This window comes from Pseudorca crassidens, chromosome 2 (genome assembly GCF_039906515.1).
Source record: "Pseudorca crassidens isolate mPseCra1 chromosome 2, mPseCra1.hap1, whole genome shotgun sequence".
NCBI classification, from domain to species: Eukaryota; Metazoa; Chordata; class Mammalia; order Artiodactyla; family Delphinidae; genus Pseudorca; species Pseudorca crassidens.
Window position 1 is genome coordinate 159,814,911 of NC_090297.1, and position 19,313 is coordinate 159,834,223.

Below are 19,313 nucleotides of genomic sequence, written 5' to 3' on the forward strand. Positions count from 1 at the left end.
CCTTCTGAGTGTTGAAATACAGCAGTGAAAGGCTTCTGTCCTTATGGAACTTGTATTTTAGAAAGAAGAGACAGACAGTATACAAGCAAACAGATAAATAGATATAATTTCACATAGTAATAAGTGCTGTAACAGGATGAGGTAATAAAATGTGCTATAAATTAAAAATAGGATGATGTATTAGAGAAGGAGGGGTGATTAGGTGGGATGGAACAGTTTAAACATTCTGGTCAGGGAGAGTTTCTCTGGAGGTAATTTTTGAGTTAAGATCTTTAAGATTAGGAGACAGCCATGTGATGAACTGGGGGAGAGCAAATATGAAGGCCCTATGAAGAGAAGGGGTTTGTGTGTTGGAGAAAACCGAAAAAAAAAACAGTGTAGCTGTGAGGAGAGTGGTATAAGATCAAGTCAGAAAGGTCAGCAGGGGCCAAATTAAGTGGAGCCTTGTAGGTCATGAAAGTGAGTTTAGATTATCAGTGCATTGGAGAGCCACTGGAGGGCCTTAAGCAGAGGAGATGCGTGCCGTGGTTTTCACTTTTAGAAGGTTGTTCTGGCTGCTGTGAGGAGAACGCGTTGAGGTGATTGGTAACAGCAGAAGCTGAATGACTACCTGAGGCCTATGGCAGCAGTCCAGGCAAGAATGGTGGTCAGAGAATGATGGTGAGAGTAGGAGTATAGTAATAATTATTATTCTTGTTATGGACTGAATTGTGTTCCCCCACAAGTTATGTCTCCAGGGCCCAGCACCTCAGGATATAATCTTATTTGGAGATAAGGTCTTTAAAGAAGTGATTAAGTTGAAATGGGTGCATTAGGGCAGGCCCTAATCTAATCTGATTTGTGGCCTTACAAGAAGAAATTTGAACACACAGAGAGATACCAGGGATGCAGGCACACAGAGGAAAGACCATGTGAGGACACAGCAAGAGGACAGGTATATGCGAGGCAAGGAGAGAGGCTTCAGAGGAAACTAAACCGGCCAGCACCTTGATCTTGGACTTCTAACCTCCAGAACTATGAGAAAATAAATTTCTGTTCTTTAAGCCACCCAGTCATGGTATTGTGTTATGGCAGCCCTAGTAAACTAATACAGTTATGATAATGATGATGGTGGTGATGATGATGATGGTGGTGGTGATTTTTTTCTTTTAATAAATTTATTTATTTATTTATTTATGGCTGCATTGGGTCTTCGCTGCCGCACGCGGGCTTTCTCTAGTTGTGGCGAGCGGGGGCTAGTCTTCGTTGTGGCGCGCGGGCTTCTCATTGTGGTGGCTTCTCTTGTTGCAGAGCATGGGCTCTGGGTGTGCAGGCTTCAGTAGTTGTGGCACATGGGCTCAGTAGTCATGGCTCGTGGGCTCTAGAGCGCAGGCTCAGTAGTTGTGGCGCAAGGGTTTAGTTGCTCCATGGCATGTGGGAATTTTCCGGACCAGGGCTCGAACCTGTGTCCCCTGCATTGGCAGGTGGATTCTTCACCACTGCACCACCAGGGAAGTCTGTGATTTCTTGACAGTATTTATCACTGCCTAAAATTATCTCATACTTATTTGTGTGTGTGTGTGTGTGTGTGTGTGTGTGTGTGTGTGTGTACTTTCTCCTACCAGATTGTGAGTTCCATGGTTAGAGCAGGGACCTAGTCTATTTAATTCATGACAGTAACCACAGTGCTTAGGGCAGTGTCTGAGCCATAGCAGATGTAAAAGTAAAGATGTCATTAACTTATTTATTTATTGTTTCTCTCTCTATAATGTCCAATATTTTATAGAGCCTTTTTTCTTATGAATACACAGTAGACCCAGAGTTCCTCATTTGGAGGCTGTGAACTGTAGCTCATATGAAACTATAAGAAATAACAGAAGGTTTTCAGAAAGCATATTTTAGCAGTGGAAGAATGATCCTCACTTATAGGGAACTTTGAAGAAAGAGACCTTTTCTTTTTTCTCTTTTTTTTGGCTGTGCTGTGCGGCATGCCTGATCTTAGTTCCCGACCAGGGATCGAGCCTGCGCCCCCTGCAGTGGAAGCACAGAGTCTTTTTTTTTTTTTTTAATTCAAGTATTTTATTCACAGTAAAGTGATTCAGTTATACATATATACATTCTTTTTTGTATTCTTTTCTATTATGGTTTATCATAGGATATTGAATATAGTTCCCTGTGCTATGTAGTAGGACCTTGTCGTTTATCCATTCTATATATAATAATTTGCATCCGCTAATCCCAAACTCCCATCCATTCCTCCTCCACCCCCCTCCGCCTTGGCAACCACAAGTCTGTTCTCTATGTCTGTGAGTCTGTTTCATAGATAAGTTCATTTGTGTCATATTTTAGATTCCACATATAAGTGATATCATGGTATTTGTCTTTCTGACTTACTTTGCTTACTATGATAATCTCTAAGTCCATCCGTGTTGCTGCAAATGGCATTATTTCATTCTTTTTATGACTGAGTAGTATTCTGTTGTATAAATGTATCACATCTTCTTTATCCATTCATCTGTCGTTGGACGTTTAGGTTGTTTCCATGTCTTGGCTATTGCGAACAGTGCTGCGCGAAGTCTTAACCACTGGACTGCCAGGGAAGTCCCGAGGCCTTTCTTTGAACAGAGTAGTTCTGTTAAATAAGGAGATGAGGCATTATTTCAGCTTCATGTCATGGCTTTGCCAGAATAAGCTTAGTCTGTGAAAAAATGCCTTCCACGAGGCCAAGGTCTTTGTTTTGTTTTCTATTCTACCTGACACATAGTAGTGTTCAAAAATATTTATTGAATAAATAAAAATCATTTTCAAATCCTTCTTTGTTCCTTCTTATACATTTTTGAATTGCTTTAAACATTTTCTCATACTTAGCCTAGTGTCAGCTATTTCATAGAGGAGGTACAATATTTTGCCTATTCTTTTCTCCCTTAGAATTGCAGTTATCCTGAATCAGGTTTTCACTTTGTGGTCTTTTTGACCTTAGACTGCCCTTAAGCTGAAGACTCACAACCTAGCTCAATGCCACTGGCTCCACCTTGTGTCAGGAACATGATACTGCACTCACCAAAACGCAGCCTACCAAGAGCCAGCCTGCCCCTGGCCAAACATTTTAAGTGGTCCAATTGCCGTATGTAAATTAAATGATGATGCCACTATTGGACAACCTTATTGTGACTCATTTGTTGTGAAATGATTTCACCTCCATATCTACTACTCTGTATATAGTGCAGCTGTGGAAACAAATTCTTAACCAAAGTTAAACCAGTATTTAACCAAAAAGGCTTTTGGAGTTAGTTTGCAGTTCTTATCAATGTAAGAGAAATCTACTCTGATAAAAGAAATGTCTCTGCAGATTATAAGGACTTTATTTTTTCTAAATGTATTTATTTATTTTTTCAGCTGCGTTGGGTCTTCGTTGCTGTGCACGGGCTTTCTCTAGTTGTGGCGAGAGGGGGCTACTCTTCGTTGTGTGGGCGGGCTTCTCATTGCAGTGGCTTCTCTTGTTGCGGAGCACGGGCTCTAGGCGGGGGATTCAGTAGTTGTGGCTCACAGGATCTAGAGTCCAGGCTCAGTAGTTGTGGCACACGGGCTTAATTGCTCCACGGCATGTGGGATCTTCCTGGACCAGGGCTCGGACCCGTGTCCCCTGCCTTGGCAGGCGGATTCTTAACCTCTGCGCCACCAGGGAAGTCCCTCATGGAATTAAAAAAAAATTACCAACACCTCAATTTTGGTAGGGCTTTCAGAGAAAATGAAAATCAGTTGTTTCACTTGAAGTCCTTAAAATCGGACTTCACTGAAAAAAGTCCATGAAATTGATTTAAAAGGAAGAAAATTTTTTTTCCAAAAGAAAAAGTTTTTTGTTTTTTTTTTACATAGGTTGTATTCGTTTCTGGTTTGTGTATATGGTAGAACACAAGTGAGTTGGTCCTAACCGCATTGGTTGTTCAGGAGATGCATCTGTCTAGAAATGGCAGGGCAGAAGTCACTTGACCTGTTGAATGACGTGGTTGGGACTCACAGGATCAGTGGTGTGCTGGAGTGAAATCATGTTGACTTGTACCAGCTCACAAGAACTGATGAGTAAGTTTTCAGGAATCCTGCAAGCCACTGTCAAAACCTAACTCATAAAAAATAAGTTATATAAACTTACAAGTAAACGACACTAAAAGCAAATGTGCTCGCGTGGGCAGCACTGAGGCTAAAATTGGAATGGTATGGAGAAATTAGTGTGGCTCCTGCATGAGGGTGACACACAAACTTATAAAGCATTCTATATTTTTCCAAGTTGTTCTATGTAAAATGTAAAATAAATATTTTTATTACCAGTGAAAAATAACAAAAGTAACAAATACTCAAAACTTACCACTTCCTAATTACTCTACTACGTTTTTGTCTTATTTATGCTCTGGAGATGACTTATGTCTCCTGTATGGTGAGGGTACCATGTGATGGTGTGCTATTGTGCATCTCTTCCCAGCTCCACCTTGAGTGACGTCAGATTGGCATCTTTAAACTGACCGATAGAGATGCAAATGCTCCTGATCAGGGCTTTTCCTCCTGAGGAACCAGTTGACCACAAGCACACTCCTGTACACAAATGAGTTTGTTTATGCCTTCTCTCTCTCTCTACTCTTCCAAAAGCCTAACAGAAAGACTTTAGAAGAAATTATTAAAATTTAAAAACTTTTAATTTTATTTTACTACTTTGACGTCAATATGTTTTTTAAATAGTTTTTTTAAAGGTGACTTTAATAATTTCAAGTACTTTAATAATTTTAATAATATTAAAATTATTTTAAAAGGTTAGTTTAAAATAATTTTTGGGCTTCCCTGGTGGCGCAGTGGTTGCGAGTCCGCCTACCGATGCAGGGGACACGGGTTCGTGTCCCGGTCCGGGAAGATCCCACATGCCACGGAGCGGCTGGGCCCGTGAGCCATGGCCGCTGAGCCTGCACGTCCAGAGCCTGTGCTCCGCAGCGGGAGAGGCCACAACAGTGAGAGGCCCGCATACCGCAAAAAAGAAAAAAAAAAATTTCAATCAATTCACTTGATTCAAAATCTTATTCAGTAAAAGTTAAATAGGTTAATCAGCCTTAATATTATATATAATTCTATCAATTACTTTCTTTCATATTTTTATTTCATTTTCTAGTTCCTGTCAACTATCTTATTTCCTCTTATTTCTGAACTTCTTTCTTTTATTTTCATTAAGCGTTGACATTTCTATTTCTTGCCTCCTAAAACTATATTTTCACCTCTTTCAGTGTTTTCTTACGTTTTCCTTTTTAGATCTCTTCCTTTTCAGACCTCTCTCTTCCTAAAAAATTAATGGTCTGGTCTTTTTCTGGCCTCTGTTCTTTCTTGCATTTCTCTTTTTTTCTTAGCTCACCTTTAGGAGCCTTACAACACATGGGGCTGAATGTTCACAATATGGTTTTCTTCAGAATGGCCAGGGTCTCAGCCCCACCCAGATCCATCTTGAGTTCTTCAGAGCCCACCTGACCCCTCCGCTGCGTCCCATGTTCTTGGCACTAGGATTATAATGTGAGAGGAGCCCAGGGGATCATTTGGTCTTTGGTGCCTCAGGACCTGCGAGAAAAAGAGAAGCTCCGAGTTACCTTTGCTTCTGCTGTCATTTCCCTTTACAGTCCTCTCGAGGACTCTATTTAGGAACCCTGGAGGCCTCTTGAAATATGATACCTCATCCGGTATTTGAAGAAAGAGCACACAAGAGAGGAAGGGGCTATGAGTGTTTAAACATCACCTCCCTTCTCCACCTCACTTGCCTTTGCATTATTTTCTTCTCCGTCACCCTCTCTGTGGCCTTTACAGGGCGGTGCAGTCAACCAATGGCCACAGAAAGCCACCTCCCGTTGAGCTGCCTTATGGGTCAGAGGCTGATCTGACTGTTCCGCTGGGACGTGCTACTCATCTTTAGAGAGCTTGAGCCCACTGCTTGTTAGGGTCACTCACAAGGGGCAGGACAGGAGTAAAGACACAGATGTAGAGAATGGACTTGAGGACACGGGGAGGGGGAAGTGAGAGTGTGGCATGGACATATATACACTACCAAACATAAAACAGATAGCTAGTGGGAAGCAGCCGCATAGCACAGGGAGATCAGCTCGGTGCTTTGTGTCCACCTAGAGGGGTGGGATAGGGAGGGTGGGAGGGAGACACAAGAGGGAGAGGATATGGGGATATATGTATACATATAGCTGATTCACTTCGTGGTACAGCAGAAACTATTCGTGGTACAGCAGAAACTAACACACAGTTGTAAATCAGTTATACTCCAATAAAGATGTTAAGAAAAAAAACAAAAAAAAACCCCAGCCCTTTTCCTGCAGCAGCAGGAACAGTTCCCCGTGCTGCCTTCTCATTGTTTGGTCGAGGGATGAAAAGGGCTCCATCCTTCTCATACGCTTTTCTTTTACCTGAAAGAATGGTAGACTGGTATCCAGCTTCACCTCTACTTGTACTTCATGAAACAGAATATTTTAGATCTATCATCTTGCTAAGTTTTCAATATTAAATTCTAAAATACTGAGGAAAAATGTTGTAACTAATATATTTTATTGTGAAACTGAGGGCGAAGACATCCTTAATAATCAGCTTTTCAAGCCAAAATGGTAAAAATAGTATAACATGAAAGAACAAATTGTTTTATGAATAGTTTATACAAGGCAGAATTTCTTACTACTTTGGTTTTGATTATGAGAATGAAATGAAGTTTAAAAAACTTCAGGCTTATGGACGAATAGTAAATGGTACGCTGAACCCTTGTGTACTTTCACTTAGATTCACCAATTTTTAACATTTTGCCACACTTGCTTTTGATTGTGTGCACTTTCTCCATATATATGTACATATATATTAATATGTATGTACATGTATATATTTATGCATTTTATTATTATTTTCCTTTTGCTGGACTCTTTGAGAGTAAGTTGTAGGCACTGGGACCTTTTCCCTTAAATACTCCGGTGTGTATCCTCTGAGAACAAAAGCATTCTCTTTTATAAGCCACAGGTTTTGTGTGTCTGTGTTTTTAAAAATAATCTTAGAGTCAGACCACATGGGGAGAACTTTAAGAAGCCATTTGACTCCTTCCCCTGCTTCTTGCAGGTAAATTCCTAAACAGTACAAAGTTGATATTTTCCAGGAGTAGAGCGGGCCTGTAATATAAGTGTGTGAATCAGAAGTGTAGGACAGTTCTCATGATATTTATGTATGTCCCCTCTAAACAAAGAAGCAAACCAATGCTATGCTAAACAAAGCCTTATCTGAGGGCCACATTTGTTCTTTGTGTCATCAGTTTGTGATCCCTGGATCTATCTTCAAGGCTCTCATAGGGTGGCATATCCACAGCTTTCTTTAGAAGCACCTTGTTATAGTCAAGAAGTTCTCCTTTAAGCCTAACTAAATGCTCAGTTGAGATTTATGAGAGACAGCAGTGTGCAGGGGTTAAGAGTATAGATTCTAACTTGTGTGTGTCTGAATCCCATTTCCACTATTTACTAGGATCTTGGGAAATGTACCTGATGTTTCTGTGGTTCAGTTTTCCTCATTTGTAAAACTGCAGTACCTACCACACAGAGCTGTTGTGAGGAGGTATTTTTTCTCACATCCGTACGAATCATGATCGTGGTATAAGGGAGGTGAGTGAGATGTGAAGTCTGTTCTTTCTAGGAGTCTTAGAGGAGATGTCCATTCCTAAGCCAGAAAGCTAATTAATCTAGTTTTCTCACATCATGAGAGATTGTGTTTCTGTTCTCATCCCCATTCTCTACTTAGCCCTCTTGTCAGACTTCTCCACAGCTGCCGAGATTTCCCTAGTCCTGAGGAGGTCGTTGCTTGAACATATTGGCTATATGTGACCTCAGGCAAGTTGTTTAACGCCTTTGGGATTTAATTTCTTCATCTGTAAAATGGAGATAATAGTAGTACCTACCTCATAGTGAGATGAGGATTAAATGAGTTGATATATGCACTGTGCTAGAATGTGCCTGGCACAGAGTAAGTGTTGTGGAGCTGTGCTGTTAGGTATGACATGCATTCTCTTCAGTAGGCATCCTCCTCAACTGTGTATTCTGTACTTGTGGTCTAGATTTTCTTACCACTAGCACTCTTGGGGGCGGCGGGGGGAGCAGTTCTCTTCCTCTCTCCTCTGGAAGTGCTGTTATTAAGATACCAGTGGTCTTCTTTTTGTCCAAATCTAAGATACTTCTTATTCTCTTAGCCTTCTGTAATGTTTTTAACAGTAGACATCATCTTGCAAATAAGGGTACTGGGCAGGGGGCACTTAAGGGGGCTATAGGAAGAAGAGAGGGTCAGATGAAGATAAGGAAGGGAACATGGGAGCGAGAGAGAGACATGGACTGATTGATGGGTTGAGACCCAGTGATGGCAGGATTTTGCAGAGGGGTTAGGTGTGCAGTGGATGAGTGGGAAATGGAATCGACAGTTGCAAGATAAGTAATTTACAAGAAGTATTGTGATAGCAAAAGGAAGCTGAGAAATAGAATGGTTGGAGGTGGTAGGGCACCTATCAGAAATTTTTTCAGGATAAGGAAGATATGTGAACATTTTACAGCAAAAGAGGAAGCATCTAATAAAGGAAAAGAGTGAAGATGGTGAGAGAGGCAGGTGTGTCAAGAATAAGAGTCAAGACTGGAACTAAGAAAAACTGGGAAGGGTTAGCTTTGTTAGGAAGAGCACTTTGTATTCCTTCAAGGCTGAGAGCGTAAGGAAGGGGGTATGTACATAATTCTGACGTGGTGTGAGGGAAGTGCCTGGGAAGGTGGTGGTATGAACTGGATGTTTGAGTCCTTCTCAAATTCATATTCATATGTCGAGGCCCTAACCCCCAATGTGATGGCATTTGGAGGTGGGGCCTTTGGGAGGTGATTAGGTTTAGGTGAGGTCATGAGAGTGGAGCCCCCATGATGGAATCAGGGCCCCCAGAAGAAGAGGGAGACCAGAGCCTGCTCTCCTCTCCTCCCAGCCTGTGAGGACACAGCAAGAAGGTGGCTGTCTGCAAGCCTGGAAGAGGGTGGTCACCAGACCCCGAATCCGCTGGTGCCTCAATCTCAGACTTGAAGCCTCCAGAACTATGAGAAATAAATGTTTGTGGTTTAAGCCACCTTGTCTGTGGTGTGTTGTTAGAGCAGCCTGAGCTGACTGAGCAGGCGGTCGGAGGGTTGGTGATGGTGCCAGCCTTAGCAGTTTTCATCTGTTCAGTGAAGGAGGTGACAGGTTTTCTACTGAGATTAAGGGAGTCAGTGCTTTGGAGCTTGAGGCAAGAGAGGCTTCAGAAGAGCTGTTTGGGGAGGCGTTTTCTAGGGAATCAAAAGGAGATGAAAGAAAGGATTGTCAGGCGACATCCAGGACACTCGATGCTGGACGGCATGAATTTGTAGTGGGCTATGGTTGTTTTGTTTTTTGTTAATTATTTTCTTCCAGCAGTGCTTTGCAGGAACAGGAAAGTAAAAGTTAGAGGTGCTCAGGGTTATGGATCATTAGAACAGGCAGGATGGAAGTTAAGGGGCCCAGAATCCAGGATGGTGGTAATGGCAATTTTGAATGGTTGACTATAGAATATTGAACAACCATATGTGTAGGTTAATTAATTGCTAAACACAGCTGCATGAGTGAGCCCAGGGGAAACCAGTGGAGGAACCGTCCAGCCAACCCACAGAATTATGAAAAATAAGAACTCATTGTTGTTTAAGCCCCTACGTTTTGGGCAGCATGTGACCCAGCCACGGAAACCTGCAATGCTCTGCCTTGAGTTGGACAGCTGCAACCGGAAGCCTGGGGCCAAGGGAGCCAGTGCAGTAGGAGGTTAGGCCCTCAGGGAGTGGAGCAGGGGAAGAATGGAGAGGGGTTCTGGAGGGGCACACAGAGAATATGCAGCAGAGCCAGTGAAGCACAGGCTTTAGAGTGTGAGAGCGAGGGCCGGGCTTGCCATCTGGAAAACGGGTGCCTAGAGAGGCAGGTCGTGGTGGTGAGTGGCAGGTAAGAGCCCGTGCCTCCCCGTTCACTCTTGGCAGAGGACCTTGCCTTTCCACACAGAGGCGAGGCAGGCCTTCATATCCCACTCCCAGCCACAAACTAGGCTTACAGACATGAAATAGAGGACAAAGATGTGTCACATTTCTGTATTTTTCTAAATCTAATCAAATTCCATTTTCCCGTGTGCCAAGACCAGGAAGAGGTCAACATTAGCCGTTCGTTGGCTTCTCCTTCTCCTCGCTCATGTTGCACTGGGATCCCAAGGCTGATGCAGTCTTTAGGGAAAACAAGGAGAAGGAAGATCACTGTACTGCTGAGATGTCGAGGCCTGAAGGCGGGGGTAGCATCGCCTTCCTCTGTGCCAGGTTCAGCCGAAGGGATCCTGACCGCAGCTTCCAGAGCCCCGGAGCACAGAGGAAGAGGTTAGCTTTCCACAGGAGGCAGGGTGGGTGAGCTAGCAGACCTGTTGGTTGTGTGCAGGTGAGCTCTTGAGTTTTGTATTGTTCTTTAGGCCACTGTGGACTCATCAGCCGAAGGGTCTTTGCCCTTTTCTCTTATATCATCAGGCCTTTGTGTCTCAGGACTAGAGAGAAGGAAGTTTCTTGATGCTTAGAGGACATCATTAGGCTTTGTTTTCTGTGGTCTGCATAGGCAGAGTGTGACAATCCAGCTAGATGCACTCAGAAGAACAGAAGATGGTGATAGGTTCTTCAAAGGGAAGTAGAAAGAGGGGTAGAGTAAACTTTTCTAAGGCTGCAAGGAGGATCCTGCCACCCTCTCACAGGTAGCAACTTGCTGGTGGCAGGACCTCAGATCGGATGGCTGTGTGGACACAGCACTAAGCACCTGGCCCAGCCCTTCCCACCTCCTCTGGAAGCCCACCTGCTCAGTCGACGGTGCCCTCATCAGCCTTCTACTTTGCACTGGCTCATTCCCATTGGTATTAAAACATGCTCACCTTTTTCTGGTCTTAAATTTAAAAAAAAAATCTTCCTTGACACCATGTCCCCCTCCAGACATCTCTTCTTCCCCTTCACTTTATAGATCCATCTACCTCAACCCAGTGCAATCTGATTTCTCCCCCACTTTCAAGTGAAACATCCTTGATCAAAAATCAGAACTGGGCTTCCGTGGTGGTGCAGTGGTTGAGAGTCCGCCTGCCAATGCACGGGACACAGGTTCGTGCCCTGGTCTGGGAAGATCCCACATGCCGCGGAGCGGCTGCGCCCGTGAGCCATGGCCGCTGAGCCTGCGCGTCCAGAGCCTGTGCTCCGCAACGGGAGAGGCCACAACAGTGAGAGGCCCGCGTACCGCAAAAAAAAAAAAAAAAAAAAAAATCAAAAACAAAACAAACAAAAACAAAAAAATCAGAACTGATTTCCTTCTTCACTAAATCCAGTGGACATTTCTCAGAACTTGTCTTACTCGACCTCCCAGCAGCATTTGATGCCAAAGATGACTCAATTTGTCCATCTCTCTCCTTAGCTTCCATGACACCACCCTGTCCTGAATTTCTGCTTTTACCCCCTGGCTCCTCTTCCCTGTGTCTAGTGTGGGGACTAGACCATTGTGTCAGTGTAAGTACTCCTCTGAGCTCTTCCTGGCTCGTCATCTCTTCCAGCCGGGATACTCTTCCTAGAGGAGCTCTTCTACTCCCGTGGCTTTGTTACCAGATCTGTGCTTCCAGCCCAGATTTTCTCCTGTGCATCCTTATACATGTCAAGTCTATGGTTTGCTTTTATCCCCCTTGAAAGCTAGTAAGTTAGTCTGTTACTGTTTCATAGATATTGGCAGAAGATATGAGACCTGGGTCAGCGACAAAGGACTTCATTTAAGTATGGTTGAGAGACTTCCCTGGTGGTCCTGTGGTTTAAGACTCCACGCTTCCACTGCAGGGGGCACGGGTTCAACCCCTGGTCGGGGAACTAAAATCCCACATGCTGCGAGGTGCAGCCAATAAATAAAGAAATAAGGTTGAAAGTTTCTCAGAGCAGCACAAGGAGGGGATTGATTATATTGCTGACACAGCACACTGTAATTCTAATGTTCTCTTTATGTGCTGTACTTGTCTTTGCAAAGTGTGAACATGATGGCCGCTATTGCCTAGAAAAGTACCATCAAAAGAGTATTACACATATAATTTAAAATTTTCTAGTAACCATATTTTAAAGAAGTAAAAGAAAGGGCATTTTAACAATATGTTTTATTTAACTGATATGTCTAAAATACTATGATTTCCACATGTAATCAATAAAAAATTTTTAATGAGATATTTTACATTTTTTTCACACTAAGTGTTTGAAGTCCATGTATATTTTTTACTTAGAGCCCATTTCAGTCAGGATTAGTCACATTGCTAGTGCCCCATAGCCAGATGGAGGTAGTAGCTACGGTACTGCACGGCTCAGGCCTGAAATTTCTCTTTTTCCCCATCCCACCTCCCTGAGATTTCTAACCTGCAAGGGCATTCAGGCCTTTCCCATCTCCCTTCCTTACCCTCCCTTTGTTTCTGTGAGTTAAGGAAGCCTTTATTCTTGTCCTTCTGCGTCTGGAGTTGAAGCAGTTCTCTGATTCGAAGAACAGAAGGCCTAGGAGGTTATGGAGGGGATAAATCTGTGAATACTTCTCAAATTATATTTTTTGTCCCTGCCTCATTAACTATTTGTTCTAATATATGCAATAGCCCCGTCTGATGTTAAAAGAACATTACTACATTGGTGTTGGCCAGTTTCATGGGTCATCTTTAGGGGCTTCTAGAGAGAAAGTGTAATCTCATAAAATATTTTTGGTGTGTAGTAGTAGCATCATGTTCAGATCCTGCCTCAGTGAGGGCTGTGGGCAGGAAGAGCAGTGCAGAGGTGTTGAGCCTAAGGGGCTCAGGGAGATGTGAAATAGAGTTGGCGTGAAGACCTTACATGTTTAGCTGGCCTTCAGATCAATCAGTGAACGTCGAGAATCCTGTCTTCCACAGTTACTGACGTTAGGTTTTTCTCTTAAGTTGATACTCATCCTGCAGCTTCCTTAAGTGAAGAACTTAAAAATTCTTATTTAAAATATTTTCTCAGTAAAATAGTCAGCAAATATAACACCACCAATATTAGCCAGAATGGTAAAGAAGCTAAATATTCTAGTTAAGTGAATATTTGTGAAATTAACATTCAAAATGTCACAACTTTTTAATCATTTTAAGTGGAAAGATTTAACAATCTATTATAAATCCTCTGTCTCAGCACCCAGGGAGTGCTGAATATAATTCTACTTTCCTTAGGCTATTTGTTGAATTGAATTAAATTACCATGGGGCGGGGTGGGGAGTAGCTGATATTCACTGGGTGGCTGCTCTGCCGAAAGCTGTGCTTATGTTACGATGGCTCTTTGCCCTGAGCCCCTCCCAGTCCAGTTCTGAGTATTTCAAGGAAGGTACTGGGTTTTACCTCCCAGGCAGGATTATGTGCACAGGGATTAACCTGCCCAGTCTAGCAAATTGCAGGGCTGGAGTTTGAACCCTAGCAATCTGCCACTAGAGCTCATGCTTTTAGGTTCTCTGCCACTAATGTAGACTTCACCACATTAGAAATTATCATCCTCATTTTACAGATGTGGAAACTGAGGCTCAAAAGAATTAACTAACACTTAAAGCCAGTCAGTAAGTGGCTGACCTTTCTTTTTCTTATTTCTCCCTCCTTTCTTTTCCTTTTCGAGAACTTTTTGATTTGGGCCCAGGCAGGGCTTGCACTTGCCAGTCAACACAGATCCTTCTTTCTTCTCTCTTGGGTTCACTTGTCTGCCTTTTCCTTTCCTCAGAAAGCACCTTCCATCCTCTTGAGGCAATATTTATTGTATGACTTTGTTTGCTATGCTACATCCGCTCTGAAATAATTTAGAGAAATATACCACTTGTCTTTTCAGAGTTTATATTCTAAAGCAATTGACTGCTTTTTTCCCCAGAGAGATCGGAACAATTATCAGGTCATTAGGATGCTGCCCTAGTGAAGGAGAGCTACATGATCTGATTGCAGAGGTAAGTAGGGCTAAGAAAGTTCCATTCAGCAGACTCTCTGCGGGACTCCATCTTCTTGTAATTAAAAAAAAAAAAAATCCTTACCTGAAGTGAAAAATGCCCTAAACTACCAAATGTGCGTAGTGAAGACATTAGGACAGCTATATGAATTAGCAAATCAACAGGATCTGCAAGAATTAATATCAGATCTTGAAGAAATGTTTATGACCAGGTAATGCAATGGATCAAGTAAGGACCTCACTTTAGATATCACACACTTTATAATTAGTTGAAGAAAGGCCAGTAGACACAGGGGACTGACTGTATGCAGAGGGAATATTGACAGATGAAGGAATATAGTAAATAACGTCAGTTCAAAGGGGATAGAAGCAGTAGAGACTACAGAATATATTTGGGGAAATATAACTAACTTTCAGAAGCAGTAGTAAATAAAATAATAACTACCTTGACTCTGAATTTTGAAAATGCTTATTTGTAATAGTGTAGATGAGTTGCTGGAGGGAATTATCTCATAAAGAGGTGATGAACAGCCCAAGACCAGAGAGCTTCATGCCCTGTTTGGTTTTCCAGAAAAGTGTCCAATCTGTTTTCAAATATAGCTTTCAGTTCAACAAGGCAGAGGCAGGCTTCCCTGGTGGCTCAGTGGTTGAGAGTCCGCCTGCCGATGCAGGGGACACGGGTTCGTGCCCCGGTCCGGGAAGATCCCACATGCCGCAGAGCAGCTGGGCCCGTGAGCCATGGCCGCTGAGCCTGTGCATCCGGAGCCTGTGCTCCGCAACAGGAGAGGCCACAACAGTGAGAGGCCCGTGTACGGCAAAAAAAAAAATACAGGAGCCAGCTTGAAGGGGCTCCATAGTTAAATCTGTGATAATTTCAGCATCAAAACAAACAGAACAGGGCTTCCCTGGTGGCGCAGTGGTTAAGAATCCACCTGCCAATGCAGAGGACATGGGTTTGAGCCCTGGTCTGGGAAGATCCCACATGCTGCGGAGCAGCTGGGCCCGTGAGCCATGGCTGCTGAGCCTGCGCATCCGGAGCCTGTGCTCTGCAACAGGAGAGGCCACAACAGTGAGAGGCCCGCGTACTGCCAAAAAAAAAAAAAAACAAAACAAGGCAGAGGCCTGAAGGGAATAAAAAACTACCTGGGCAACCACCAGGAGAAGAATCTTTTCAGAATTGCTTATCTAGGTATGTGGGTTTTCGTGGAGGCCAGGGATCAACAAAGAGGATAAGGAGAAAGGCAAGGAAGTGTGATTTTATTTATCTCCTTCCTTGCACCCAGCACAGTACTTGCTTCTTTAGTGTTACACAGAAGAGAAGGAGTTGTGACTCTGGGTGAGTCGCTTAACCTCTGTAAATATCAGTTTCTCCATAATGACACCTACTTCAGAGTTTGCTTCAAAGATAAATGAAATAATGTATAAGAAGACATGTTTTGGGCTTCCCTGGTGGCGCAGTGGTTGAGAATCTGCCTGCTAATGCAGGGGACACGGGTTCGAGCCCTGGTCTGGGAGGATCCCACATGCCGCGGAGCAACTAGGCCTGTGAGCCACAACTACTGAGCCTGCGCATCTGGAGCCTGTGCTCCGCAACAAGGGAGGCCGCAATAGTGAGAGGCCCGTGCACCGCAATGAAGAGTGGCCCTGCTTGCCACAACTAGAGAAAGCCCTCACACAGAAACGAAGACCCAGCACAGCCAAAAATAAATTAATTAATTAATAAACTCCTACCCCCAACATCTAAAAGAAAAAAAAAAAAAAGACATGTTTTGAATCCTAAAGCACATGGAAGATTAGAAAGATGACTCTGTTGCTCCACGTTAGCATTTTGATAACTAAAAAGAAGTACCAATTTTTCATTAGCATTTAAATGTATTCAGTAAAGCAGGAAATTGTTTTTTCATTTTGGGATCCAGTAAAGGTATTATTACTGAGCAGAGGGGGAAAAAATCTGTTTTCCTTCATTGGTCCTCACTGTTTAAAAAAAAAGGTTTTGATCACTCCCATAAAGTGATCATCATCAAAGCTAGAATTTGTGTTAGAGAGAGGAAAGTTGGCACTGTGGAAGACCTAGGAACTGGAAGATGAATTTATAGTGAAATCATAATTATTGTGTGTCATTGAGTAGAGTAAGGGAGCAGTAATGAAAATGTCTCTGAAAGTCAGTAGATGAGAAACTTTAGAGCCTAATTCTTTTATGGTTTGCTTGTATGTTTTAATCTGTAGCAGGGATCAGAAAACCACAACACCTGGGCCAAAACCCCTGGGCCACAACCCCTGGACCAGTCCACCACCTGTTTTTGTAAATAAAGTTTTATTGGAACACAGCTAGACTCATTTACTTACATATTATCTATGACTGTTTACTTACTACAAGAACGGAGTTAAGAGACCATATAGTTTGCAAAGCTTAAAGGATCTGGCCCTTTACAGAAAAAGGTTGCCAACTCCTGATCTGTAGGTTTCTCTGGCAAAGTAGAGCAAATACCACATCTAGTGTCAGGAGATCTAGGTTCAAATCGCATAGCTACCACTTATGACCATGTCGCATTTGGTGAGCCACTTAATCTTTCAAAGCCTGGTTCTACATCTGCAAAAGGAATGCAACAATACCATAGTGCTTTTATGAAGATTAAATTTAATAACTGTGAGGAATCAGCTGTTACTTTGTGGGCCCTCTGTGCATGTTTGGGTTTGCTTGCTCTGTAGGTGGCTCTCTACCAAAATGCCCCCGTGGGTTTGGGTAGTTAACCACAGTAGGTGCTCAGGTCCCAATGTTTTATTTTGTCTTTACAGTTTTCTTAGGTACGTTGACACAACTTTTGAAAATTACAGATATTTAGAACAGTTATGGACCAGTAGGGATCACTGAGCTGTTTAAGCCCATAAATGTTTTTCTATACTTGCTCACAACACAGTTTATTCAGATTAATTCTAGCCAAATGCTTAAAAAGCTTTGGGTGTGACTACCCTTTTTGAAGTTTCCCAAATAACTGAGAGGAAAAAAGCATGTAGATATTTGTATGATTCAAATACATTTAGAAAATCAAAGCTACATAATAGTAAACATCTAGGGGTAAATGTCATATTGCTAAATGCTCTGTCATAGTTTCAGAACTGAAATGTTTCTGCCTCATTTGCTCTGAAATGAAATAATGACTATGTTTTAAATTCTTCTGTAAAAAATTGAAATCTGTGTGTGGTTCTCTAGTTGTCATTTACTTGAATTTTAGTGTCGATGCATACTAACTTTCAGCCCTCCACTTCCTGGAGATCAACTTGAAATCTGATGTATCTCTTGAAATAGATCATTTAAAAAATCACTCAGCATTGATCCCTCCACTTAATATTCTGTAGTTAGCCGCTTGCCCCAAATAATCTCTGCCTGTGTGGAATATCACAAAACCCAGCAACTGTAAGAAAGGTTAATAAAAATTTTGCCAACATACATACAGTTTACTAAACAATTCTTCCTTTAATATTAATTTAGAGCTATCTAGGATCTTCAGTGTGCAAGAGCTGGGAGGAGATAATGGCATTTCAGTACAAGTGGAAAGGATATTTAGAGGTCTGCATCCTTTAAAGTTCAAACCTAAGTGGTATTATGGAGAATTTAAAGTAATTATAAAGGAGAACTAAAGGATGTTGGGAAAATAATACCGATGTTGGTGAGATTATTACATTGCACAGTGATTTAAAAAAAGGTCAATTCATCAGGAAGTTTTAAAAATCATAAATGTATTTCTAAAAAGCAGAAATGGACAGATTAGAGGGAGAAACAGACAATTCCACAATCACAGATGAAGATTTCAGTAACCCTCTCTAAGTAATTGATAGAACACCTACATAAAATATCAGCAAAGATGTAGAAGATACAAACAACACCATCAACCATTCTGACCTAATTGATATTTATAGAACACTACCCCCAACAACCACAAAATACATGTTATTTCCAAGTGTACATGCAATGTTCATTAAGATAGATTAAGTACTGGGCCATAAAACAAGTCACAACAGAATTTTAAAAATTAAAATCATACAGGATATGTTTTCTGATACCAAAAAAAAAGAATTAAATAGAGACCAACTGAGAATAATATCACTAGGAAATCCTCAAATACTTGCAATTAAGCAACATACTTTTTTTTTTTTAAGATTTTTTGATGTGGACCACTTTTAAAGCAATACTGTGCTACAGTATTGCTTCTGTTTTATGTTTTGGTCCTTTGGCCCTGAGGCATGTGGGATCCTAGCTCCCCGACCAGGGATCGAACCTGCATCCCCGGCATTGGTAGGTGAAGTCTTAACCACTGGACCACCAGGGAAGTCCCTAAGCAGCATACTTCTAAATAACTCACGAATCGAAGAAGAAATCATAAGGGGAATTAGAAAATATTTTTCCCTGAACAATAATGAAGATACGGTGTGTCGAACTTTGTGTCATGCAGGTAAAGCAGCACTTAGGGGACAGTTTAGCACTTTAAGTGTTTATATTGGAAAAGACAAAAAGATCTAAAAGTAATTATCTAAATTCTCATCTTAAGAAACCGGAAAAAGAAGAGCAACGTAAACCCAATATAAATAGAAGGAAGAAAATTATAAAGAGCAGAAATCAGTGAAATACAAGATGAACAGAGAAAATCACGGAAAGCAAAATACTGGTCTTTTCAAATACAACTGATAAACTTATAGCTAAGGACATTAAGATACAAATTACCAATGTCAAGATTAAAGGAAAGCACAGGGAGCTATCTATACTCAATATCTTGTAATAACCTATAATGGAGAAGAATCTGAAAAAGAGTATATATATATATATATATATATATCACTTTTCTATATACCTGAAACTAACACAACATTGTAAATCAACTATACTTCAATAAAAATTTAAAAATAATCTTTCAATTTAATTATGAAGTTTCCCTTCTACGAATTCTTAATAGTATGAGATCTGTAGTCACTGATCCCTGCTTCTTGAAGCAAAAATTAAAGAGTAACTTCTGTGTAAAAACAAAAAAAAAGATAAAGGAGGGGTTATCATTATCTTTCAAACATTTTAAGAGGATAATAAGGAAACATTATGAAAAACTTTATGGCAATAAATCTGGCAACTTAGATAACTGGACCAATTCCCTGACAGATAAAAATTACCAAAACTGACCCAAGAAAAACTGGAGAATTTGAATAGTCTCATATCAATTACCAAAATTAAGTTTATAATTAAAAATTTCCCACAAAGAAAGCTAGAGATTCAGATGACTTCACTGGTGAATTCTCTCAAACATTTATAGA

The 19,313-nt window shown here is 41.6% G+C and overlaps 1 protein-coding gene and 1 non-coding gene across 5 annotated transcripts in view; both read left to right on the forward strand.

Moving 5' to 3' along the window:
* EFCAB2 (EF-hand calcium binding domain 2) overlaps positions 1-19,313 on the forward strand; it is a 149,579-nt gene that overhangs the window by 90,555 nt on the left and 39,711 nt on the right. For 3 of the 4 annotated variants that reach the window (XM_067729531.1, XM_067729530.1, XM_067729534.1), the window contains exon 3: positions 13,944-14,016. The exons of the other annotated variant lie outside the window; for it this stretch is intronic. In XM_067729531.1, the coding sequence (XP_067585632.1) occupies positions 13,944-14,016 (73 nt within the window). The remainder of the gene's footprint in view (positions 1-13,943; positions 14,017-19,313) is intronic. 4 annotated transcript variants of the gene reach the window in all.
* LOC137220301 (U6 spliceosomal RNA) lies at positions 4,154-4,259 on the forward strand. Its single transcript, XR_010941606.1, has one exon. It is a non-coding gene; the product is annotated as a U6 spliceosomal RNA (small nuclear RNA).